General features: G+C 35.5%; 1 protein-coding gene across 1 annotated transcript in view; it reads right to left on the minus strand.

The window, feature by feature from the left end:
- Nucleotides 1-101: 101 nt before the first annotated feature.
- Nucleotides 102-27009, minus strand: part of kifap3b (kinesin-associated protein 3b) — a 48739-nt gene continuing 21831 nt past the window's right edge. Inside the window, exons 12-20 of the mRNA XM_051135450.1 lie at nt 26212-26320; nt 25895-26007; nt 25399-25564; nt 22732-22857; nt 21165-21263; nt 18782-18867; nt 11972-12137; nt 11545-11626; nt 102-922 (exon numbers count right to left, since the gene is read on the minus strand). Coding sequence (XP_050991407.1) covers nt 838-922; nt 11545-11626; nt 11972-12137; nt 18782-18867; nt 21165-21263; nt 22732-22857; nt 25399-25564; nt 25895-26007; nt 26212-26320 — 1032 coding nt within the window. The 3' untranslated portion in view covers nt 102-837. The remainder of the gene's footprint in view (nt 923-11544; nt 11627-11971; nt 12138-18781; nt 18868-21164; nt 21264-22731; nt 22858-25398; nt 25565-25894; nt 26008-26211; nt 26321-27009) is intronic.

Here is a 27009-nt window from a genome sequence, read left to right on the forward strand (position 1 = left end):
ACCGGAGGCAGCATTTAGCACCTTGCTTAAAGTGTTCATAAAGACTTTTTCCACAGCAATGGACATTATTAGGTAGTTAATTCATAAATATCTCTACTTGTATAATAATGTCTACTTACACAAGCTATCTAACAGACACACAGAATAGTTTTGTTATACGTGACAATTAGTGCAAGGTATTTTTAATAAAGTGAGTGATGCTACATCATTATGAAGCTGTTAATGCAGAACAGGATAAATCGGTCACAGATTCATTCCAGTTTAATGAATATATTATAATATTAAAGTGCACTGCCTAAAACCTAAAAAAAAAGTATAAATAAATTAAGACTATTCTGAAACTAAAATCTAACTCTAGTTATTAAGTCAGTTGTTTTATTAGTGGAAACATGAAGCGAATTAAATTGTTGTGTCTTTCTAAAATCGTAAGATATTAAACCCAAATTAAGTCAACTGAACATAATATCATTCATAAATAATAATACTTTATATAAGATAATGTAATGTACACGAATAATCTTAAGCATGATTACATGATGTAATGCTTAACAGATTATTCGCATACATTCAAACAGTGAGGAAGTCCATTTATAAACATTTGAACATAAAATAACATTCATATTTGAGTGTACACAAACTACTGATCTTGGATAATGAATAGTTGTTATTATAAAGCATCATTAAGCATTTTACTGGGGTCTCGCTATTAAACCTGCCTTTAAATGTAAGGGTGGGCTCACATTTTCTGGAAGAGATTGGTTGGTTTGCAGCGTTTGAGATTTCTAGGAGATAAAAGTTGTCTTGTTGTGAACGTTCAGAAGATGTTACGGAGCAGCTCTATCTGGTGGATCCGTAGCCGTGGAAGAATGGCTCGTCGGGGCGAAAGCCGTACGCAGTGGCAGGACGTCCGTCGGCTCCGTTGCTGAGGAAAGAGATGCGAGCATAAGTGAGCATAAACTCTGAGATCATGTTACCTGTTACTGTTAACATGTTACCTCTAAGAGGCACTAGATGGCCTTCTTCCATTTATATTATCAGGAGAGATGGCAGAAACATCCGATTCTGTACTGTCATGTGCTGCCACTAGACATTAAATCATCATTTTTGGCTAGAACATTGTTGTAAATTGTTGTTTAAAAAAATAATGCATACATTACCAGTCAAAAGTTTTTGAACAGTAAGATTTTTAATGTTTTTTAAAGAATTTTAATGTTTTTTAAAGCATTTATTTGATCCAAAATACAGCTAGAGCAGTAATGTTGTGAAATATTTTTACTTTTTTTTTTTTTTTTTTTTTAAATAACTGCTTTCTATTTGAATATACTTTAAAATGTAATTTATTCCTGTGATCAAAGCTTAATGTTCAGCATCATTACTCGTCTTCAGTGTCACATGATCCTTCAGAAATCATTTTAATATAATGATTTGCTGTTCAGAAAACATTTATTATTATTTATTTATTTATTTATTTATTTATTATTATCATCAATATTTAAAACAGTTGAGTACATTTTTTTTAAGGATTCCTTATTAAATAGAAATATTAAAAGATCAGCATTTATCTGAAATAAAAAGCCTTTGTAACATTTGTAACACTATACCATTCAAAGGCTTGGAGTCAGTATATATATTTTTTTCTTTTTTGGGGAAATAAATTATAGAAATTAATACTTTTATTTAGCAAGGATGCTTTAAATTGGTCAAAAGTGATGATAAAGACATTTATAATGTTACAAAAATTTTCTATTTCAGATAAATGTTGTTCTTCTGAACTTTATATTCATCAAAGAAACCTGAAAAAATCTACTTAGCTGTTTTCAGCTTTGAAATGACAGGAATAAATTACATAAAATACATTCAAATAGAAAACAATTGTTTTAAACAATAAAAATATTTCAAAACTGTACTGTTTTTGCTGTGCTTTGGATCAAATAAATGCAGGCTTGGTAATCAGAAGAGACTTCTTTAAACAACATTAAAATCTTACTGTTCAAAAATTGTGCGTGTCTATATATGTATAATATTATATCAGATATCAGACATATAACTATATATTCAGATTTACTTCTAAATATATTGTATATTTAGATTTGTATCCATATTCAGATTTATAAAGATATATTCAGATTTACTTCTATATATTAACAATTTACATTTAATATATTCAGACAACTATAATTATATTATATAAACATTATAGAATTTAAATTTCATAATTATTATTTTATAATTGAAAATGTAAACACATGCATACACATAAAGAGATGTATATAAATGTAAATGTATACAAAAAGACATTATATATATATATATATATATATATATATATATATATAAATATAAATTAATAATATGTTAATTATAAATTATATATATAATTTCTTTGGAAATCATTATTTAGCTGACTTTTAAATACCAAGAATTCAAATTTTGTGTAATGTGATTTTTTTTTTTTTTTTTTGAAGCATCAGCAAAAAGAAAATTATCCATATATGAGGAACATTGTACATTCAATGCCTTAGTTTTCCAGCAAAAATGTGTATAAATGTGCATATGAAATAACAGCGGTACAATTTTGTCAGCTCTTATATTTCTGCTGTACAAACTATATAAAATATTCCTGAAAACATCTTTTAAATAGAATCTAATTTATATTCTCACAAACACAGATATCTTATTAAAAATAAATAATCAAATTTATCCATTTTCATGGTAGTGGCTTTAAGTTGAGTAAGTTGAGGGACAAAATGAGTTTTTACACACTGTGTGTATTAAATATTCAAAATAGTCCTAAAATTGTTAGATTAAACAAAACTGCGGAAGTGAGAGTAAAACAGCCGAGGTGTAACACGTTCCTGTGCTGCTTGCACCTCGACAAGCGTTTAACACTCATTCAAAACACACAGAGCCAAAAAAGCTCTGCGGTTCTAGAAACAAATTGGCCGTTGGCTCTGTCAGCCTCCCTCTAAACCAACAGGTTCAAGCCTACATCTTTTAAATTATGAGCTGTTTGCTTTGCCCCTATGTGCCCACATTACATTGTGTTGTTTTTAGCCTCATATGACCCCCAGTAATCAAACACAGCTCCTCTTAGCACCCCGACTCACAAACTCTGCTGTCTAAAATATGTCTTTTTCCTATTGGCCTGCCAGATCTGTCAGGCTGAATTTGAACAGCGGGTAAGAGGGATTCATGCGCGGGTCGGCGCCACCTGTAGGTGCTCCGCGCCTCTGTTTTTAACTCCAACACCTAAATTTTAAACACTTGGCCTTTCCTTGAAAGCAAGAAATACAGGGTTCCAGAGTTCGGGATAATCGTCTACAGAGAGGGAGCTTTTATTGCGCGGAGAATTTATAGCTGTGAGTTAGCAGAGTTCATTCGCACTTCAACTTGGTGTCATCACGTCATTAATTACGGGATGATATTAACGCCCAAAAAATGAACTCGGTCTGATAAGAAAATTAACATTAATGTGAATTCATCTAATGATTTATCTCGGTTTCATGACTAGACCTGGTCTGTGATCCGTAGCGAGCACATTCCTGTCCATTCCTGTCACCTCTTCCTGCACGGGGCTTCAAAACAGGGCAATAAAAGCTGAGTGAGGATGGGATTGACAGCTCATAGGGAGGCAGGTCAGCCCTGACGTTCTGGGAGGGGAAACGGCCAAAGGTGCCCATAAAAAAGCCCCTTTTAACCAGACATTGTTTCATAGCTCAGAAGAGTGTGTTTGCACAGGAAACAGGTCTCGGCTCTTTTATAAAAGGACGTTTCTCCTCCTTTTTTCCCCAAGTTGTTCTCCAGCCCGTGCTTTGATCTCTCGATCCTGTCACTTCTCGGGTTACATGCCCTACCTTGGCTGTGTCAAATCAACAGCACCCCCTTTTTTCCCCTTCCTTTGCCTGATTGCGTCTCCACATCCCTGTTTTCTATTTTCCTGCCGCGCTCTCGTCCAAGCTCCCCGGGGCTTTAGGGACACGCAGCGCCACACGGCTTGAATAAAGGCGGATTTGTCAGTCTGATGCGTGCACACAAAAGACACGCACAGAGAACTGGTTTTCCTCTGGGACATCAGAAGCCCATCTGCAGACAGTGTGTCCCGCTCGCGCTAAGAGTGACCAGTTTTAGTTCCATTCAGCACCTCATCTGTCTTCGTTCTCAATCTCTAGGGGTGGGAATCAACAGTCTGGTGATTATTATATGGGTATCTAGGACACAGGGTGATAATATTGTATATAATTATTCAAAACTGTCATATTTTCTGATCTTTCACTGACTGGTTTCTCTTTCATCTGTACTGGATTTTGGTACTTTGATCAATCAGCACAAAAGCAAGCCTATATTATGTATATATTATACATACACTTTACACTTTTCTGCCTTATTTTTTGCTTTTATAAATTGTCTTACAGGCTTGGGGTTGATATGATTTTTTTAGACATAAAAATTGAATTTACAGTACAAAACGTCATGTAGTTTGCCAATTGTGGGACGAATAAATTAAAAGTAGGTTAGTACACACAAAACTAGTGTCTGTGAATAGTAAGCCGCAAAAAAAAAAAAAATTATATGAATCCTGCATATTCTATATGTCTCTGTGTGAATGAAGACACGCAGTTTAATTTATTTCACACATATCAAAGCGTGTGTGTGTAGTACTTTCGGTGTTTTCAGTCTCTGCCGCCTCAATGTATGTACATGAACAAATGAACCTTGAGCCACTTCATGAGCATTTTAACACCTTATTTTAACACAGAAAAACCAAAAAAATCATATCAACTCATAAAAGCTCATATCATATAAAAACAGAAATTTGAAGGTCTTCACAGCAACCCGTCAAAATAAAAGTTTGGTTTCACATGAAGAAATGGTGACAGAAATATATTACTTAATCTAAACTACTACTAATAATAAAATTAATTCTTATTAAAACATTATTTTTTTAAGGAATATTTACCAGTGAAATTATTTACAGAAAAATGTAAATACACAACACAGTATTTCTACAGTATTTATAAAATCAATTAATTAGATATGCTTTTGATTAGTAAAATTTAATGAAGCCATTAAAATGGAATCCAAAAAAAAAAAAAAATGGGAAACAGAATTTGGTAAAAATAAAACCAAATTAGAGGGGAAAAAAAATAAAACAAAAACGTATTTCATGGAGCCTTAAAAATTTTACTTGTTAAACTTTTAATAAATTGCTGTTAAATTGTGTAAGATTCATTGTTTCAATGAATTAGACATGCTTTTTATTTAATATTTTTAATTTAACTATTAAAACAGAGTCTAAAAAAATACAAAAATTTGGGAAAAACATGGAATTTGGAAAAAAATTAGGCGGATTTCATAGTGCCTCAAAAAGTATAATTTTTATTCAACTTTTAATAAATTGTTGTTAAATTATGTTGGGTTTCATGATTTTAATTAATTAGACATACTTCTGATTAAAAAATGAAATAGAAAAATTTAAAAAAATAAAATAAAACGTGGGAAAAAGAAACCAGAAAAATTAAAACAGAAAAAATGGAATTTGGGAAAAAATAAAACAGATTTAATAGTGCCCCATATTTGTAATAATTTCTCTGTTGTCATCTTATGATCGTCATATTGCTTAGTTTTGATGGTTATTCAATTTTGCCTACAAAGAATGCAAATGCTTTAGTTAACAACCCATCTGGATTTTATTTATATATAAATTGAAAAATGAAACATTTATTTAGTGTCAAATTTATTAAGTGTCACAAAACTCATGTATTAATCTCATCTACACTACCAGTTTTTGAACAGTAAGATTTTTCATGTTTTTTAAGGAAGTCTCTACAGTTTACCAAGCCTGCATTTATTTGATCCAAAGTACAGTAAAACCAGTAAATTTTTCAAATATTTTTACTATTTAAAATAACCGTAAACCATAAATTAAACTGATCAAAAGTGATGATAAAAACATTTATAATGTTACAAAAGATTTCTATTTCAGATGCTGTTCTTCTGAACTTTCAATTCATCAAAGAACCTTGAAAAAAATCAATGTTTTTAACATAATAATAAATGTTTTTTAAGCGGCAAATCAGAATATTAGAATGATTTCTGAAGGATCATGTGACTGGAGTAATGACGCTAAAAATTCAGCTTTGAAATCACAGGAATAAATCACATTTTAAAATAAATTCAAATAGAAAAAAAGTTACTTTAAATAGTAAAAATATTTCTAAATTTTACTGTTTTTGCTGTACTTTAGATCAAATAAATGCAGGCTTGCTGAACAGAAGAAAAATCTTACTGTTCAAAAACTTTTGACTGGTAGTGTACATCACACTGCCTATTTTAGTTCCAATATACCAAGCAACCCTACATGGGAATCATGATGGACTGCTTGAGTTGATCTAATACCTGTCTCTCAGGTTAGCACGTGAAGTAAACCACTCCAAAAGGCCTGCGTTCACACACATCGTTTCACAAGCGTCTTAAGTAAAGACTGAAAATCTATTTGATTATTATGGTAACCTCTGCCACTCAGAGCTGCCCACTCAAATTAAACCATTCATCCCAGGACCCTAATGTTGCCCCCCAACCCTCGGTGTATATTTGAAATGTATCACTTTACAAAGAGCCGCTGGAGAACTCGCCCCTCCATCTGGATCCCCGCTTCTATCCTCACCCACATGACAGCCCGGCGGCACTCAGCGCCCCAGCCGTCAGTCCGCAAAGTGCTCATATCCTAACCCAGCCAAAACAAACAGGCCAACGAGCAGCGCATTCTCCATACAAAGCACATGGCACAAAATAAACAAGTCCAGTGAAATAGATCGCATCAAGTACGCACTATCAGGGTGAGTTTAGACTACAAGAGTAAGTATGTACTATCAGAGCTGCACACTAGTGGGAGATCCATTTCCTCACAGATCACCTCTGAGAGAGGCAATGTGAGCACTGGATTGGATGGAGAGGTGAAATGTTATTTCATCTGTACTCATATGTGTGTGTGTTTGTAGAGGAATGTGAACAATATATTTGGCTGCATGTGACTTGAAAGGCTTGTTTATTTTTGGGCCAAAAGAGTATCGTTGACAGAGAGAATGAGAACGTCAGAGTAGAGACAGAGGAATGCTGCCTGGTGTTTTGTTGAATGGCTGTGATCATACTGTCCAAATGATTAAAAGAATATTAAAAAGGCTGAAAATATGTTTAATGTAGAAGATTTTAAAATGCGGTTTTATGAAGACCCAAAAACCAAACTGGTGTGAGAAAACAGGTACAGTAACAATGGCCTGATGGTCTGAAGCCTATGCTGTTTTCAATGCATTACATGTTTGTGTTTTTATATGGATTTTTGTGATATATCAAAGACTGTTGTTACATTCTACTGATGAAATTACATCCATGATGTAATATTGTCTTTATTGTAGATGGCTACAGGAGGATGACTTTTAAAGGGGTCATCGGATGCTCATTTTCCACAAGTAGATATGATTCTTTAGGGCCTTAATGAAAAGTCTATAATATACTTTGGTTAAAAATTCTCAATGGTTGTGTAAAACGACACCCTTTTTACCTTGTCAAAATGAGCTCTGCAAAAATAATCCCATTCCTTCAAATGCAAATGAGCTCTGCTCAGCCCGCCCCTCTCTTCTCTCTGTGGAGTGACGAGCTGCTTCGAGAGATTGTTTACTTTAGCCACATTTAGCACGTTCAGGTATGATCGGATATGAACACTGTATGATCGGATTCGGACACATCCCGAAGTGTAAAATATTTTTAATTTATTAGGAAATTAGGAATTGTTTGAGTCAGGACTACCCATACTTTAGACTGGTGTGTTTTTGTATTAAAATATTGGTGCTTTTGAAAATGTATGAAAAATTGTGAATTGTGATTAAAGCAAAAAATCTTGAATGGATTTTTAATCGAATCGTGGCCCCGAGAATCTATTTGAATAGAACCGTGAGGTACCGAAAGATTTTCACTGCTAGAAGATATTTTGAGAAATGTCAACAAATGTTTATTTTTTTCTCAAAAAATGGAAGTCAATAAGCTGCAGTGTTGTTCTTAACGTTCTTCAAAATATCTTCTGTGTTTCATAGAAGAAAGTCATGCATGTCTGAATGAGGATTAGTAAATGATGACAATTTGATTTTTAGGTGAACCATCTCTTTCTTTATGTAAATGAGCACTGTTATGATTGGCTTTTAAGGTGTCCTTTTGCAGCGTAATTATACATTTAAGTAATATTGTGTAATATTAAAGGAGAACTCCACTTCCAAAACATTTACAGATAATGTACTCACCCCCTTGTCATCCAAGATGTTCATGTCTTTCTTTCTTCAGTCATAAAGAACTTATGTTTTTTTGAGAAAAACATTTCAGCATTTTTCTCCATATAAGGACTTCTATGGTGCCCCGAGATTGAACTTCTAAAATGTAGTTTAAATGCGGCTTCAAACGATCCCAAATGCTGCTGTAAATGATCCCAACCGAGAAAGAAGGGTCTTATCTAGCAAAACGATTGGTTATATTCATGAAAATAATACAATTTATATACTTTTTAATGTCAAACGCTCGTCTTGTCTTACTCTGCCTGAACCGGTTCATGACAGTTAGGATATGTTGAAAAACTCCCATCTCATGTTCTCCCTCAACTTCAAAATCATCCTATATCGCTGTTTTACCTTTTTTGTTAAGGGTGTTTGATTTTCTTTGAATGTTCACTTTGCAAAGATTGGGTCAGCACTTCCGCAGCGATGTAGGATGATTTTGAAATAATTTTTGAAGTTGAGGGAGAACATTTTTCGACATAACCTAACTGTCTTGAACCAGAATACACAGAGTTCAGGCAGAACAAGACAAGATGAACATTTGAGATTGAAAAGTATTTAAACTGTATTTTGTTAATAAAAATAACCGATCATTACTCTAGATAAGACCCTTCTTCCTCGGCTGGGATCATTTACAACCACATTTGGGATCGTTTGAAGCCGCATTTAAACTGCATTTTGGAAGTTCAAAATCGGGGGCACCATATCAGTCCATTATATGGAGAAAAATCCTGAAATGTTCAAAAAACATAATTTCTGTACGACTGAAGAAAAAAAGACATGAACATCTTGGATGACAAGAGGGTGAGTACATTATCTGTAATTTTCTTGTTCTGGAAGTGGACTTCTTGAATTAACTACATGTACTCACTATGTGATTAGGGTTAGATTAGGGTTTGTCTTACTTGCATGTAATTATGCATAATTAATTGTTATTATTATTGTAAGTACATGTAATGTGTAACAATGACAACTTAAAGTGTTATCAAAATATAATATAAAATAAAAGTTAACTTGCGTCATCACAGAATGCTTCACTAAACAGGCTTTTTTTTTAGCGAACACATGTTTTACAATACTTTTAAAGGGGACATCGTATGCCTATTTTCCACAAGTTGGTATGATTCTTTAGGGCAGGGGTATTCAACTAAAGTTTAAAGAGGTCCAGTCAGAGAAAATTTCTTGAAGCAAAAGTCAAGATCATAATGTCTAACAAGTTAGATCATAATGTCTAACAAGTTAGTGTAATAGCTTATATATTTAACTTTTTATAATATAATTTTTATATATTTACACATGATGCCTTATGCACAGCTTCATCTAGCTGGGTTAGCACATCCTGAGCTAATATTTCACTTTTCTTTGTGGCAGATGATGCTGATATGGGTATCTGCTTTATTTTATCACAAAGCTCTTGTTTTTGTTTTCCATCAAGTAGTGTTTCAGCTACTGCACTCATGCATTCTTTTACAACCCCTCCATCAGTTAATGGCTTTTTGTGTTTACCCAAAATCCAAGCAACTCTGAGGGAACACTCATGAGCACGTTGTTGGGCAGTGAATGTGTGGCTCAGGATCCTAGTGGACTGGTCATATTGGGCTCTGAGGCTACTTATTTTTTGTGATCTTACTTCAGATTTGAGTGGGTATGTTTGTTCATAACCTTTATGTTTTGTCTCATAATGGCGTTTCACATTGGCACTTTTAATAAGAGCCACAGTTTCTGAACATATGAGACACACTGGTTTAGTGCTCCCAGTGGGAAGTATGAACATAAATGAATCTGTCCATTCCAGATTAAATGCTCTGTTTTCGCTGTCCACCTTTCTTTTTTTGGAGAGCGCCATTTGTTCAGTTTTTTCTCTCTTAGTCTTGAACGTCTCTTTTTCTGTCTGTTTCTCTGTTTCTCTATTTCTCCGTCTCACTCGTCTGTTTCTCTCTTTCTCCGTCTCACTCGCCTGTTTCTCTATTTCTCCGTCTCACTCGTCTGTTTCTCTCTCTTTCTCCGTCTCACTTGTCCGTTTCTCTCTCTTTCTCCGTCTCACTCGCCTGTTTCTCACGCTCTCTCTGTCTGTTTCTCTTCGTCTCACTCGTCTGTTTCTCTCTCCGTTTCACTTGCCTGTTTCTCTCTTTCTCCGTCTCACTCGTTTGTTTCTCTTTTTCTCCGCCTCACTCGTCGGTTTCTCTCTCTTTCTCCGTCTTTCTCACCTGTTTCGCAGTCGCCTGTGTCTCTGTTTCATGTATGGCTATCTTTCTTTTCTTTTTTACCATCTCTTTTAATGTGAAACTTGCCGCTTAACACTCTCATCTGTCTGAGCTGTAGACTCGCAATGTTTATCAGACTTGATAGGCTGAGTGGTATCACGTGGTATGCTTAGCTCGCATGCAACTGGCTTGTGCGTTTCCACTACCATACAATCATACAGCTGCGCTGGTTGAAATAGAAACGTCCCGACAGTTTTTTAAATCATAACCTTAACGGTGACGTTTTGGCTGTAGGTCCGGGTCCGTATGGGATGGCTTCTCGGTCCGGACCCGGACCGCGGTCCGCCTGTTAGTGAAGGCTGCTTTAGGGTCTTCATGAAATGTCTGCAAAATGCTTAAATTCTTCAATAGTTGTGTAAAACAACCCCTCTTTTTACCTTGTCAAAAACAGCTCTGTTCACAGCGACATGTTTCGGTGCATGTCTCTTTAAGCGATAATAAGCTGCTGTTTATCTAGCCCCTTTCTTCTGTTTTTTGTGTATTTGGTGGTGTTTTACCATCGAAAGCAAAACTAATCCACTGCGTCCTCATTGGCTCTGATGTCGGGAGAAAATGAAGACTCTTAAGTTCACTTTTACATCCAACTACAAAACACCTGCATTGCTTACGAGACGTTGTCGCTACAGCTGCTCGAGCATGGAGAAAACGGTGGTCAGCGTACAACTGGCTGACGGCGGAATTATGCTAATACAGGACAATCTGTCAGCGGTTGTGAGCGGGGAAGGGATTTTTATAGCTGTAGGGTGGTTGTGTCCTCACACTGCTAAGACACATTTATATGCACCATATTTGAATTTTGCATCCAATGTCCCCTTTAATTACGTGGTATATAATGTAAATATATATAGTTTGATTTTTTAATTGATTGCCAGCCCTGTTATTTAATAAAATACAGCACAAAATTATTTTACATTTGTATTTAATGCAAGCGAAGCTGATGAGGGTAACAGCTGCTCACTCACCAGGCATTGAAGTCTCCATTCTGCGAGTGGAACTGGCTGTAGAAGTCTGGACTGAGGCCTGGCTCAGGGGGCATCATACCGTCTGCACACACACACACACACACAGTATATAGAGCAAACAAACGTATGAGACAGCAACCCAGCAGAGCCACTTCCACCCAGCAGCTCTCCTCATTTATCTTCCTGACAACCTCTCACTACGACAAGCCTTTGATGACACCAACTCGACGGACGATCAAGCCAAAATACAGCATCGCAATCCCCATGCAAAAATCTGGAAATCTAAAAGTAAGGTTTTAACTTTCCATATCTGTCAAGTTGTGGCACACAATGTCAATCAAGTCATATTAGCAGACAGAAAAAACACTGACTGTCTTTCGTGGTCTCAGCCATGTTTTTCTGAGAGGGTGTATGTGTGGTTTCTAACCAGTGCTGTAGAAGAGATCTGGCTGCTCTAGAGCGTCCGGGTCGTCTCCGTACAGGTAGGGCTCGGCGTCCTCCATCTGTCTGCTTTCCACCATCTCCAGCCACTGTGAGTTATGCCAGCGAAACTTCTCACTTTGGATCTTCTTCCCCCACTCTTCATCATACTCCTTCGCAGAACACACACAAACATGTATATTTATTTGCCTGAGATGTGTTACTACCCACTAACCTAAATTATACCACACAGCTGTGCAAATTCATACATTTCAAGTTGTCAAAACAGCTCTGCCACTCTGTATCTCAGTGCCAGCTCTACTTGAACTCCCCGCAAGAGATTTCCAGTGAATATCTGAGCAAGAGGGTCTCAAACACTGTCACGTCTGGCAATCTACCATTCACTTCTAACACCGTCCGGACCCTCCGCAGCAGATATATTTCATCCCACAATGAGGGCTTCTGTCTGAGCAGGGTTTTCCCTGTAGGCTGCGGCCGCTGATGGTGCCACAGCGAAACAGAGCTCTGGTTGAATCCAGTGAGGTCAGTAATTAAAGGTGCAGAGCCCACAGACTGGGTGGAGTGCCACACACAACACTCACTTCGCCCACAGACGTACACTTTTTGCCCAGCCTGCACTTTTTGGCGAGATGAGGAATCAGTTGATTTTGTGTTATTGGATTCATTTGCCAACGCATGTCAAATGTGTCTACATCAGTCTACCTCAATCTTCATAAACAGTGCTGAACTAGTGCTCATCTGAGAGAAGTGTGACTACATAACTGCTCCTCAATCCATCAAATCACATATACAGTACTGTTCAAAAGTTTGGGGTTTTTATGTTCTTGAAAGAAGTTTCTTGTGCTTACTGGGGATGCATTTACTTTAAAAAATACAGTAAAAACAGAAAAACTGAACCATTTTAGTGAAAGTTAATCCAAAAACGAAAATTGTCATTAATTACTCAACCTCATGTCGTTTCAAACCCTTCAAACAAGACCTTCGTTTACTTCTGAACACAAATTAAGATATTTTTGATGGAATCCAAGAGCTTTCTGACCCTGCATAGACAGCAATGTAACTACTACTCTTGTAAACGAGTGTAGACTGACATAGAAAAGAAGAAATTGTTAAACTAAGTCATTATTTTAGTTTTCTTTAAAGGTTTGGAACAACATGAGGGTGAGCCATTAATGACAGAATTTTCTTTTTTGGGTGAACTATGCCTTTAAAGTGACTGTTTTCCATTTTAAAATATTTATACAGTAATTTATTTCTGTGATGGCAAAGCTGAATTTCCTTTAGTCATTACTACTACTTGTCTTCAGTGTCACATGATCCTTCAGAAATCATTCTAATATGCTGATTTGGTGCTCAAGAAACATTTCTTCATATTATTAAATGTTTAAAAACAGTTGTGTTGCTTAATATTTTTGTGAAAACCATGCTACATTTTTTAGGATTCTTTGATAAATAGAAAGTTCAAAAAAAGCAATTATTTAAAAATTTATATTTTTTAACATTACAAATGTTTTTACAGACACTTTTGATCAATTAAATTGTCCTTGCTAAAAAACAAGTAGTTCCAGTTTGGGGACCAGCAACGGTTGGAAAAATAGCTTTTTTTTATACAATAAATTAAAGTTAACATGAAATCAAAACTGACCCCAGATACTTTATTAATGTACATTTCTGGTCTTTTTTATGAACAACATAATTTTACAAGTCTTCGTAATCTTTCATCAAAACCTCCACCTATGACTTTTTGGGTGACGTCACTCAGTCATATTTTTCACCGCCTATCTTCCAACCACAAGACCATTTTCCAAATAATTCCTGATGGATAAAAAGTCCCACTTTACACTTTTATAGCTGAATATCCTGCTTTAATACATCACGTTGTGGAGGTAAAGGGGGTAGTGAATGCAGATTTAACCTTAACCCCAGGGTTATTTCAGGGGACTGAACCCAACATAAGTTCATGAGGCATTCTCTGGGTAACCTTGACCAGCTCTGATAATATCCCACATTCAGAGAAGACAGCATAATTTTGCCACAACTCCACCCCTATCAGCATCTGTTTTCACTATGGTTTTAAACAACCTGCATGTGTTGAAGGAATCGTTCACTGAAGAAAAAAAAAAGGATTTTTCTAATGAACAATTTTTGATGGCTTTTCTATTTTACATTGTGTGATATCTGCATACTGATTAGTGTTTTTACGCAATGGGTCCAAAACAAATTTCCCCTTTGGGGATGAAAAGTGTATTGAACTTAAACTTGAAATGCAAAAGAAATTCATACAGTTCATAAAAGTCATATAATGGCACTTTTTTTGTCTTGGGTAAACAATCCTTTTAAGAAAACTAGTTTCATAAATGTTAAAGGGGTCATCAGATGCCTAGGGATGTTCGATTTCGAAAATTTTGGAATCAAGTCCGATTCTGATTCATGGTTCTGGAATTGATGAGATTCGATTCCAAGAATCGATTCCTCACTGTTGTTTTCAATTCTTTTCGATTCTTGTTTTTTTTTTTTTTTTAGAGTGGAGGAACCTAATTTCGCCATGACTGTAGGATATAAGAAAGTAGCCTTATCATAATCTTAAGCTTTATTTTTTAAAACTGTCTGTACTGCACATGAAATTAGTTATAGCCACAACAAGGCACATTTCAGTTGAATGATGTGTACTTCGGTAGCCTATGCTTTGCGCAAAATTAAAAAACTGTACACTGAAACAAAACAACCAGAACAACAACACTGATATAAAAGCTGCTGGTTTATCTGTCAAATCAGATGCGCTTTCTGCCACTGATCTGCGCTCTCTGCGTTTTCTTTTAGAATTAGCATTGGTATTTTATTTCAAATGAAAATAGGATCAAGACCCTCGATCACGTCATGATCTATTCTGTCGTGTGGCGCTCAAAACTGTTGACAATATAAGCCCATTTCACCGTAAAATAACTTCTGAATTGTTTTTGAACTGGTTCATTAAAACAATCTATCCAAAAGAACCTTTTTGTGGAAACGAATCAGACTTATAATCACTATTAGCGAGCAAGGCTGCATCCTCAAACTTAAACGAGCTCAGCAGTTCATTTTTGTGAATCGATGTTCAGCGACTCTTTTCATTCAGGTTTCCCCTTGATGGGATCGCATGTCTCTTTAAATGCTAATGAGCTCTGCCCATTTTCAACAAGTTGATATGATTCTTTATGTTCTTAATGAAAAGTCTATAACATACTTTTGTTAAAATTTATAAACACCCTTTTTACATTGTCAAAAACAGCTTTGTTCACAGCGACCCGTTTCGGTGCATGTCTCTTTAAATGCTAATGAGCTCTGCTCACCCCGTCCCTCTCTTCCGTGGGGTGACGAGCCAATCTCTGAGAGACTGGCTGCCAGGCCATTCTGCCAGGAATCTCAGAACAGCCTGATCTGAGAAAGTGATTATTACTGGGGATTTAATTATTATTTTTTTTTATCATTATAGGGTGGTTGTGAACCAGAGGTTGCGTTAGACTTTAACTTTGTCCGTCATTTTGACGGACAGGGTCGTAAAACCTCCGCCATAATCTATTATTACCCGTCATATTAATTCATTCATTCATATTTTAATTATAACAACACATTTAATTGCTTTTATTTTTGTTTACATTTTCACTTTTAATCATGAACCTACAGGATGCCATAGGCTTTTATTTTGAAGAAAAACAGATTAACAGAGACTGCGTCACTTTTCATGTTCAACACCACACAAACAGGGACAGCGAAGGACACTAAAATATTTCTTGATTTGAACAGATTCTCAGTTTTTATGAAACAGTATAGATTGTTAAATATCAGTCGATCTTTTGGTCTACGCTGTTTTCAGTTGATGAATGAACAGTACGTAGTGCGCCTCCCATTCAATAAATTGCAATCTTTGTGCTTTGTTACTTTTGATATGAAAAAGTATCAGATTTCAAATACTGTTCATTTCATTAGAAAATTCAACCGATAAATACCCTTTTGGTGCCCCTTAAATGTGGCATGATAGATCGCTGTGGCTTAAACTGGGTACTCCCCTGTGCAAAATTAAACACGCAGCAAAACATTTGTGACATTTTCATTTTTGTTCTGGATCAAGTGCTCTGCTGCCACACTGCAGCACACTCGCCACCAACTGGACAGGAGTGGGAATTACAGCTATACATTACAATAGATCACCCTCAGTGTAATCCGTCAAAGTGACAGACGGCCTTTAGATTTTTCAGTCACTGATAAAAAAAAAAATTCCATCAATGACGGAGAATTTTCGGTTAACACGATCTCTGTTGTGTACACACACTGCCAACACAGTTTTATGTTCAAACAACATGTAAAAGTAAATTTTGCATCCAATGACCCCTTTAAAACTATACTAAATAGTAAAGAAAGTTTTTTTTTTAATTAGCGTAGCATTAGCTCTGTAAGGTGAAGCAACAGAGGGGTGCAGGGTGCAGGAGGTGGCCTGCTGGAGCTCAAAGCTCAAGGCCAGCTCTCTGTCCCAGGGACTAAAGGCCCACAGAGGCGTCCTGCCGCCGCCTGCTCCACTGAATGAAAATATGGATTAATCAGCCGAGGCCCCCTGTGGCAGAACCTGAGTAAATAAGCCCTGTTTCTCTTTTCTCTGCTCTGTCCATTCATCATGTGGACAGCAGCGCAGAGCTGCGCGGGAGCCCGGGGCCAGAAGCCTGATGCAAAGCCCAGAGGGCCAGTGAGAGTACACACTCACACAAACCTGCACCCACGATTAAAGGAATCGCTCACTCAGAAATGAACATTCTATCATCATTTACTCACCCTCATGTTGAGCCAAACATGAATGACTTACTTTCTTCTGTGGAACATAAAAGAAGATATTTTGAGAAATGTCTACGTGTTTTTCTTCATCAATGGCCAAAATGGTTTGGTTACGAACATTCGTCAAAATATATTCTTTTGTGTTCTGCAGAAGAAAAAGTCATACAGGTTTGAAACAACATGAGGGTGAGTAAATGATGGCAGAAGTTTCACCTTTGGGTGAACTATCCCTTTAAGTTTGTTCCACCTTAGGGGTGGGGAAAATGATGTTGTTGCTGAAACATGTATATGCACATGTGTACAATCCTTAAGAACACCTCTGTTTAGTTCCAAGTTCACCACTAGAACCTTTCAAGCAGATGAAGATGCATTGAGAACTGTTTTGAAATTGGATCATGACTCCCAGAATCAAAATCGAATGAATTTATACATCTTAGATCTAGTTGAAATAATGTATGCACACTTTTACAGTAGTCTCCTCAAATTTATCCTCTTATCTTATATGATTTGTTGCTGTGCGTTTGTCAATCGACAATCTTAAAATATCTGGTGAGTGAAAACAGATTGTAGAAATGTATTAATGAGTTTAAGCAAAGCTTTTAATGTCAAATTAATCAGTTACGCTATATTTCGATAGTCCATTTTAGACATTCTAAAAAAAAAAAAACCTGGGTTAAAAACAAACTCTTTATTTTGATTTATTTTTTTTATTTTTTTTAAAAACAAACCCAAAATTAACTGGAAATTAACATTTATTAATATGTTCAATAAATAAACATTTATTAATAAGTTGACTAAATAATAATTAAATAAACCTTTTTTTTTTTTTTTTAAATAGCTTATTAATAAATGTTTATCTTTTGATTATTGCTAATGCCTCTAGTAATTATGTGTCTGTTTTTTAATTTACAACCTATTTTGGGTTCATTTTAAGCCAGCCACATAGTAATTTTTAAACAATAGTTGAGTTAAATAAAACTGCCTAGAAGGTTGGGTTAAACATTTAACCCAACCGCTGGGTCAAAACAACCAAGTTGCTGGGTTTGTCCATATTTCATCCAGCGCTGGGTTGTTTTTAACCCAGTATTTTTCAGTGTACTAACAAAGTTGCTTTGCAACTACATGTCAATGTCAAAATGACTTATAGACAACAGAATGTCTATCAAAATAAAGAGTACCAAATAATCCGCAAAACATAATCAATTAATTAATTAATTAAGCTTGAAATGGCTCAAAACAATATATAAACTTTATAAAATTCAAACTTATTGGTAACACTTTACAATAAGGTGTCATTTGTTATTATTAGTTAACATATGAACAGTACATTTATTAAACTACTTATTAATCTTTGTTAATGTTAATAAAAATGCAGTTGTTCATTGTACATGTTAGTTCACAGTGCATAACTAATGTTAACAAACACAACTTGTGAGTTTAATAATGCATTAGTAAATGCTGAAATTACCATTAAGCTTAATAAATGCTTTGGAAATATTGTTCATTCTTAGTTCATGTTAACTAATCTAATTAACTAATGTTAAATAATTAACCTTGTTGTAAAGTACTACCAACTACTAACTCACTTTAAAATGATCTTAATTGGAAAAAGTCTTTTTCACAGAATGTATATCTGCATACTTGATACCGACGTCAAACATGTCAGTCTGTGGAGCCAGAGCTATACATCTGCACTTTCTCTGTCACCACGGATACAAACCAGATCCCACACGCATGCTTTCATGTGGCCGAGGCTTAATGAGCGGGCTAATAAAGTGAATGAAACACTTCCCCAAACAAACCTGCCTCTCAAGAGTTCACCACCAATTACTGCTATCTAATGTCAGTGAGTAGGCATTAACTGCAGAGATTTTATCAGCACTGTAAACACACATGGTCAGCATTGAGCAAAAACACACACACACACACACACTGACGTTTCTGATTTGGATTTGAGTGCACATATGTAGTGGGGTATTATGTGAATACTTACAGCGATAATGTCCAGAGTGTTGTCACAAACCTGCCGGATCTCCACATTTTTGTCGTGCATAAGGTCGATGAGGTAGGCTGGGGCCTCTAAGAGATACGGTTAAAGAGTTCACAGTTCACTGACAATTAAAGCCTATAAATTGCTTTGTCTTAATTACCATAATTACAATTTTCAATTAGTGAAAAATATTCATGTCTTCAAAAAGAAATGTACTGATATTTGCAAAAACCTAATGAAAATATGTACATTTTTACATTTTACTATAGCCAGTGATTCCTCGTGCATAGGGATGTAACAAACAGCAAAACTGTCTTGATATTATTGTGGTAAGAAATGTAGATTTTTTAAATATTCTTACATAAAAGGTCTGTAAAGTTGTGTTTTGGGCCATTATGTTTTTGCACAGTATCTGTCAAACGAACCAAAAATGAAAGCACAATATGACTTAATCCCTTCATCGTGTCAGTTTTTGCTGCGCATTTCAAAGCAAAGCGCACACTTTGTTCAGGCAATCAGCTTGTGATCCGCTGTATTCCATACCTCAGAACGGCTCCGTTCACAGTGAACACATTTATTGCATGTGCTGTGAGTTCATCTTCATGGCAGATGTTTACAGCATTTCACTAGATTTGCAGTGAGACGTGTTTTTGTAAGCCTGTTTTAACTGAAACTCGAGTTTTCCTTCAAAATAAAAGCTCTCCTGCTGTTTCCATCAAAATAAAGTCTTAAAAGTACAGTATGAATTGCTGACAGCTAGTGGTTTAAATGGATAACATTACTGCAGGCCAAATTCAAAATATCTCTTTAAAATGTAGAAATTAGGAAAGTAGTATTGTAATTTCCTTGCTGTAGTGTAAATCAAAAATAATATACCTTTAAAATATTCATTTTCTTTTATTATACAGTGAAGTTGTTTTACAATATATGGCTATTACTGTCATAGGAATAACAATAATATAAAATTGTTATTATTATTATATTTTAATTTGTTTGTCTTCTAAAACACCAGTGTGAATGTAATTTAGACTGAGGCAGTATGGTATATTACAACTAGGGCTGTCACTAACGATTATTTTGGTAATTGAGTAATCTGACGATTAATTATTTATATATAACTTTTATTTTTTGTAGCAACAAACAGACCTAAGTGAACAATAGCCTTTAAAATTACTTAAAATACATATATAATAGCAATGAGGCAATAAAAATTATCATTTTTATGTAAATAATTTAATCGCTTATATTAAACCTGCATAGATTCAATTGACTCGTAGCATTCGTAGCAATTCTTAATAGCATTATGCTTATGATTTTTAAATGAGTTTAATATATGGAATGCGCCACTTCTGGTCTTTTGACGATTAGTCAACACAGGCAAAATGCAATCAGCCCTAATCACAACTAAAAAGAGGGTTGAGTCCCCTTTAAAGTTCAGGTACAAGTCAATTCACTGACTGACTTAAGTTTTCTTAAGAACACTGGTTGGCGCTCTTAATTTTGAACGTGCATTAGATAGAAGAATTTAACTTTAAAATATTTACATTTGTTTTTAAATATTGCAATAAATATCGTATTGTGGACTTTATATAGTGATCTTATAGTAACATGAGATTTTAATATCGTTACATCCCTACTCGTGCACTGTCTTTATTTATAAATATTTAGCAAGAGCTCTAAAGTGGTTTAATGTAGAAATTGCATTATTCATACTATTAATTATTATTTGTTAATACTATAAAGAGATAGCATTTAGTATTATTAACGTAGTGAAATACCAATTTTTTGGTCATCTTTGCCATACAAACTATACAAAATAATTAGTTATTAAAAAGAACAACTGAGTATGAGGGTGTGAACAGCTCAAAAACTCAATGTAAAATTGCCATCATATGATTACAAAAAGTTCAAGTAAAATGTGGCAAATATATTACATTGGAGCTGAAGTCCTCAATTTTGTGGTCTTGGTTTTTAGACTTCTTAAAAAAACATAAAAATGGCTTTGTCTGTGTTTGAGTCCCATTGGTCTGGTTTTTGGCGGTCTGATAGTGGTCTGGATGTAGGTCTACCCCAAAGGCATTAGAGTATTGTACTGTAAAATGTTTTGTCAGGAAACTTTAAAAAAGTGCTTCATGGTGTAACATTAGAAATATTATTTAGTATGTCTGAATCAGATCCATATTGCAGTTAAACCTGTTTTTTTACATCGCCCTTTTGTCTAAATGTGAAAAAAATCATGTATTCTTACATGTAGCTGCAATATTAAAGACTGAACAACCAACATGTCAATGCACCAGGCCAAACAGCTGTCAAAGACCATTCACAAAACATCTGCGCAGATAAACATACCCATGCACGGAAAATCAATTTATTGTAACAAGGATACGAGTGTCCTTAATGATGACATCTCTGGTGGCCTGGTGGAAGACCATCTGGTAGAAGACGTAGATGATCTGACACACAAATTCATCGTCTTCCTGTTGGGCTGGTAACAGAAACACACGCAGATGAAGAACATTACTTCGACCTCACGGAATAAAGTGTTTTGCTTGGTATGAATGATTGGACCAATAATATTTCCTCACGGACATAAAGGTGCAATCATTTCCTTATCATGAGAATATCTGCACGTCAGCATTAAGCTGAAACGCGATACGGCGAAGCAACAAGCACGCACACTCCAGCGCAGCTGCGCAGGCATTTCCTATCCGATGGTGCCTGTTCATGTGAGCTGACGTTCAAAACCTCCATCGGCGGATCATGTTTATGTATGAAGGCTCTCGTGAGAAGCCGCCATTTGGGGAAAACATCAACTTCTCCTCTGAAATGATAGCGAAAGCTCCTATGGAGAGCTGTGCGGTTGTAGCCGCCCCCTCCTAACTTTAATAAAAGCCTTTATTTCAATTTTGATCTGGCTCAGAACGCTCTCGTCCCCTGAGATGGAAATTCCTCCAGAAGAATGATAGCAAAGAGGCTAGCTGCTCCATGGGACTAGAAACTGAATACCGTTACAGCAAGGAGCTGCACAAGCTTTGCACAAGCTACAAATAACATCACAGAGAACATGTCAGCGCCTCTTTAGATGAGAAAGAGCCAGCGAACGAGTATACGAACACAAGTGCTGAAAAGTTATGTATACATAAAACAATACCCAAGCATCTGTCAATGCGGCGCTGCCACATAACGCCTATCACGAGGAAAACAAATGTCAGATTTGTTATTGCGTTGTTGTGATCAAAGTTATAAAATATTATATGGCATGTAGTGCAAAAACATTTCAGATGTTAAACTTCATGTAACTGAGACCACTGTGTCTGGAGTGGGGACAAAAAGTGGCCAATTCCAAAAATGGAATATCCTTTTCTTTTTCTCTTCGAGAGGAGCTGTATATGTTGGGACGATCGCTATTTTGGCCCCTTAAACATTCATTCTTTTCATGGCCCCGCCATCAGGCATTTATTGAAATGAGGGCTCACATTGAGCAGAACCAGCAAATGTGATGCATGCCATGAACCTGGTGCTTTCCTGTTCCTTGAAACACTGTCACTTCCCAGCACTTAATGCACAAAGCGAGAACCAGCCCTCTGTGTCCCACGCAGATATGGGCTGTTTATTTATTCTAATTTATTCTAATTTAATATTAGTTTAGTCTAAATAAACTCTTCAAAACTCATTTCATCAGATCACATTAGGGAAGACAAAGCACGCCAAATTGAAATCTGGTACTTGAGTGTCTACAGACACGCAAAGCAGGGGGGCAGCTGTTGCGATTTGGCCAAACAAAAGTAGAAATCCAAACAGCGCTGATCTTTTCCTCTGGAATTTATTTTTATGGCTAGCGATAATGAAAAAGATTTTACGTCGAGAGGGTTTGGAGATCCGTTTGTTTCTTTAAGCAGTCTTTCTCTGGCTCAATGCTAATAAATGTGTGTAAATGTTGGCAGCGCGCTTACCATTTAGCAGCTCAATAAGAGCAGGGATGATGCCAGACTTAGCCAGCATGACGGCACAGGAGTCGTCCATCGACACCGTGCCGATCATGATCACCACCTCCAGGATTAGGTCATCCTCTGCTGAGCCTGAAACACAGAGGTCAAAGGTCAAATCTGGTTAGGTGTAATGAAAAATCGTATTTCAAAATACTTCAATAAGAAATGCCAGCGGATGACTTTCTACCTTTGCAAAAACTTGTCTGTTTTTTGTATTACTTATTTGTGACAAATAAATGAGGTTGATGTCAAAAGTTGGGTCGTTTTTGCACAAAACTGGATTACAAGAAACAAAATGATAATATTTATTTTTGGGATTATTAACCGATGTCTTGTAAATGTGAGGTAAGTGATGTAGCACAATGTACTTCAATGCAAATATATGTTAGATAGTATGTTTCTTACTGGACACTGTTTACACAACCTTAACAACATAGGATGTAGTTTAAAGTATATTAGATTATGGAATTTTATTACAAATCTTCACAAAGCATTCTGAAAATGTATACATACATTTTGTTCATAGTAGTTAAGAGACTACACAGACTATTTGTATTTCTTTTAAACTATTTGTCACACACAGGACCTTTTAATAAACAGGCAAAAGGTGATGAAAAATTACAAAAAACGGCTTCAACTTTTCATACAGTGTAGCACTGTACTTTATGTAACAGGCTGTATATTAGACTCATTTCGTGTAAGCTCAATCAGAGGTCCCCAGCTCAAATTTTTGATTCTATTAATATTTTTTCTGAAAAAAAGGCAAACATGTATAGTGATGAAACCCAAAATATTAAATGTCACAGATGCATATTTCCAGAGTAATCCATTATTTTGTAGAGGGTGGTCAAATTGACAATTTTCACCTGAGATTCAGAGCCAAATTACAGGAGGGTAAAAATGACTTCAGAAAGATTGCAGCATTATTATATTACTTATACATCAAGATTGATAGTCTGTTAGTCAAATTTGTTGACTTTAGTAATCATTGTTGCACTGTATGTAAGTGGTCACCGTTGAAAGGTTTTTTTTTTTCTCCAAAGTTTGCATGCCTGTAACTCAAAAAGTATTAAAGATATCTTAACACTATTTTAGATATTGGGTCGTAACAAACTTTCCTTTTGCCATCATCATTTTTAAGGCCCTGTATCTCGTTCCAGAGATATTCGGATCTAAATATGGCTCCAGGAGTAAATTGTTACATAAATTGTACGTGTTTTCAGTGTTCAAAAACCAAACGTGGGTCACTTTGCATACAGATGGTACTTTTTCCTTTTAAAAAGGAAGGTCTGAAGAACAAATTATGTTGAAAATATAAATGTATCTTGTTTCCTTCTGTCAAAATAACTCTATTAAACATGCTTGTGTGAGTGCCATAAATATTCTTTCCATAGTTTGCATTCCTATAATTCAAGAAGCATTAAAGAGATCTCAATACGATTTTATATTCTGGTTCTTAATATATTTTCTGTTGGAATATACATTTTCAAGGCCCTACATAATTCAGTCCCAGAGATATGGGGATCTCATATTCAGATTGTTAAATATATTACCCATTTTCAGTGATGGAAAACCAAATGCAACAAAGATTACTAAAGTCAACAGATTTTACTAATAAACCTACCAATCTCTGTGTAAAAATAATATAATGATCCTGTAGTCCTTCTAACACGGTTTGTACAGATACTGTCAAATGAAATTCCAGGACTTTCAAGGACTTTTCAAGCACTACTTTTTGATTTTTAAGGATTTCTCACAGAGATCTCACTTATCAAACAATGTCTTTCAAATTCTAAAAAAGATCGATAAATAAAAATATACTAATAAAAACGGCAAAAATAAAGTGAAGCCCATGCAAAGTAGGCTATGCAATGATGTCAACTTAAAGAGAAAAAGAGCTCCAAAGTCCCGATCTAAATCAAAGGATTCCTGATACACGATTCAAAGTCCCGATCTAAATTAAATGATTCGCAATCCAATTGGAGCGCTTTGAAACAGTGAATCATTTTGCGACGCAATGGTTTAACTGATTCTGAGCTTCGAAAAACTCACCCATCACTGTATGTGCTTTTTAAAATCATTACCAGTGATGTCGAAATTCAAAAATTAATGGCTCTTTTAATTTGATCTGGTTTTTGCTAGTGAATCGTTTGAAACAAAAGATCAAAGTCACAAGTTTGAATCAACTCAATCATTGAACACCTGTTTTATAGATACACTGTCTTTCAATAATTCAAGCGCTTTTCAAGTACCACTTTAGGAATATTGCTATTTTCAATGGTTTTGCAGGCCTTAAATTTCCAAAAGTCAAATTCAAGTACTTTAAGCACTTCAAGCATCTTGTCGAACCCTGTTCTAAAGTCATTTTTACCCTCCTGTAATTTGGCTCCAAATCTCAGATTTTAGACCCCCCTCTACAAAACATTTGATTACTCTGTAAACATACATCTGTGACATTTAATATTTGGGCTTTCATCACTATACATGTTTATCTTTCTTCAGAAAAAATATTTACAAAATGAAACATTTGAGCCGAGGAAGTTTCCAAAATTTAGTTGATTTGGTTGCTTTCCATTACAAATATACTCTGAAATACCCACACAAACAGTAATAGGCTTATTGTAGCTTTACCAGGTTTGAGGTGGTCTTTGAGGTAGGGTACCAAGTTGTACTCTTTCAGCAGAAGCTCCCAGTCCAGGTCAGGTATGGTGAGGTTTGCCATTGTACCCAAGCACTCAATAACAAACTCTTCATCACCCTCCTGCTTGATCTGAGCTGCCAGATCACCCACATAGTCCTGAAGAGTAAATGACAAAATATGTTTGGGTATTCATTTAGCACAGTAACTCCCACCCTGTAAGATACTTACGTTTTTAATTTTGCTTCATGAAATTACAAATTTTAAAATATTTGGGCTATCAAATATACAAAAGAATGAGAAAAAAATGAATGTATAATATTTTTTTTTAATTATAATTTACCGTTTACAGCATGCATTGTTTTTAGTTTAAAAGTGAATGATTAATAGTAAAGGTCAACACAGCAATGATAAATGCTTTTATGTTTTCAGTAAGTTTATAGTGCGTAACACGTGACTCTTAATGGAATGGCAGAATATTATATTTACAATGAAGAGCTGTTTCAGTGGTCCATCGTGCTGTGAGATGTTCCTGATCATTTTCATCAGCAGTGGATCCTTCAGTTTGAGGGCTCTTTTCATCAGCATCTTCAATCTGTTACCTGCAGAGCAAATACACAAATAACCATGTCCAGACAGAGACTTTTCATAAGTTAGAACAGATTTCATGTATTATTTATTACAGAGAAGCAACAGTTATCACTGGTGTGTAACAGTATGCTTTTTGACAAGTAAACACAGATGTTTTTGACAGTGTAGCTCAATGTTGCATGTTATTCCAGGAAAAATGAGATTCGGGCTCTTACCCTCACAGATAATCTGAGCATTAGTCTTGTTAGCAGCCAGGTTGATGCAGAAAGAAATGAGCTCAGTGTCGAATCTCTCTTCGCCATGTTCAAAGAGCATTTGCATGAGCTGCACACACACAACACAGGATTTCAATTAAAATACTATACATAGGGAATCAACATGAAAACATTAAATCAACAAACCACACTATAGCATAGCAGGGCTTAACATCAACATATGGTTGGGACAACACCAGAAAAAAAAAAAATCAGAAACTCCAGAAACTAGAGGTCTTCACGAAGGACCCGAGACCGGAGGACCAATAGGGTCCAAATCTATTACTCCGGGTCCCGGGTCTGTTTAAAATTGTGTGTAATACCCAAATCGACCGGAGAACACTGCACCCGCCAAGTTTCCGTCCAGTTTTTTGCGATGTTTTGTTATGGACAAAGAGGATATGCGTAAAAAAACTTTGCTGTCTCCAGCCTGTTTCCATCCAACTGGCTTTTTACCGATAAAATTGTGTGTGTGTGTGATGACATCTTCCCTAAAAAAAACTAACTGTCGCATACGTTTTGGTGTATCGGAAAAAAAATAGCCTTTAAGCTGTTTCCATTCATAATTTCACCAATTGCGCAAATTACATAGGTTAGTAGCCTGTTCTTCATCCTTTTGAACCAAGTTTTATTATATAGGCTATTATTTAATTGTATAGACCTACATAAAATTATTTTTATTAGCCTAACAAATGTCAAGAGGTTTTTCTTTTGTAGCCAACCAAGGCTAGACTATTTATATACTTGAGCAACAAGCAA

This window comes from Labeo rohita, chromosome 2, assembly GCF_022985175.1.
Source record: "Labeo rohita strain BAU-BD-2019 chromosome 2, IGBB_LRoh.1.0, whole genome shotgun sequence".
In the NCBI taxonomy this organism is placed as follows: domain Eukaryota; kingdom Metazoa; phylum Chordata; class Actinopteri; order Cypriniformes; family Cyprinidae; genus Labeo; species Labeo rohita.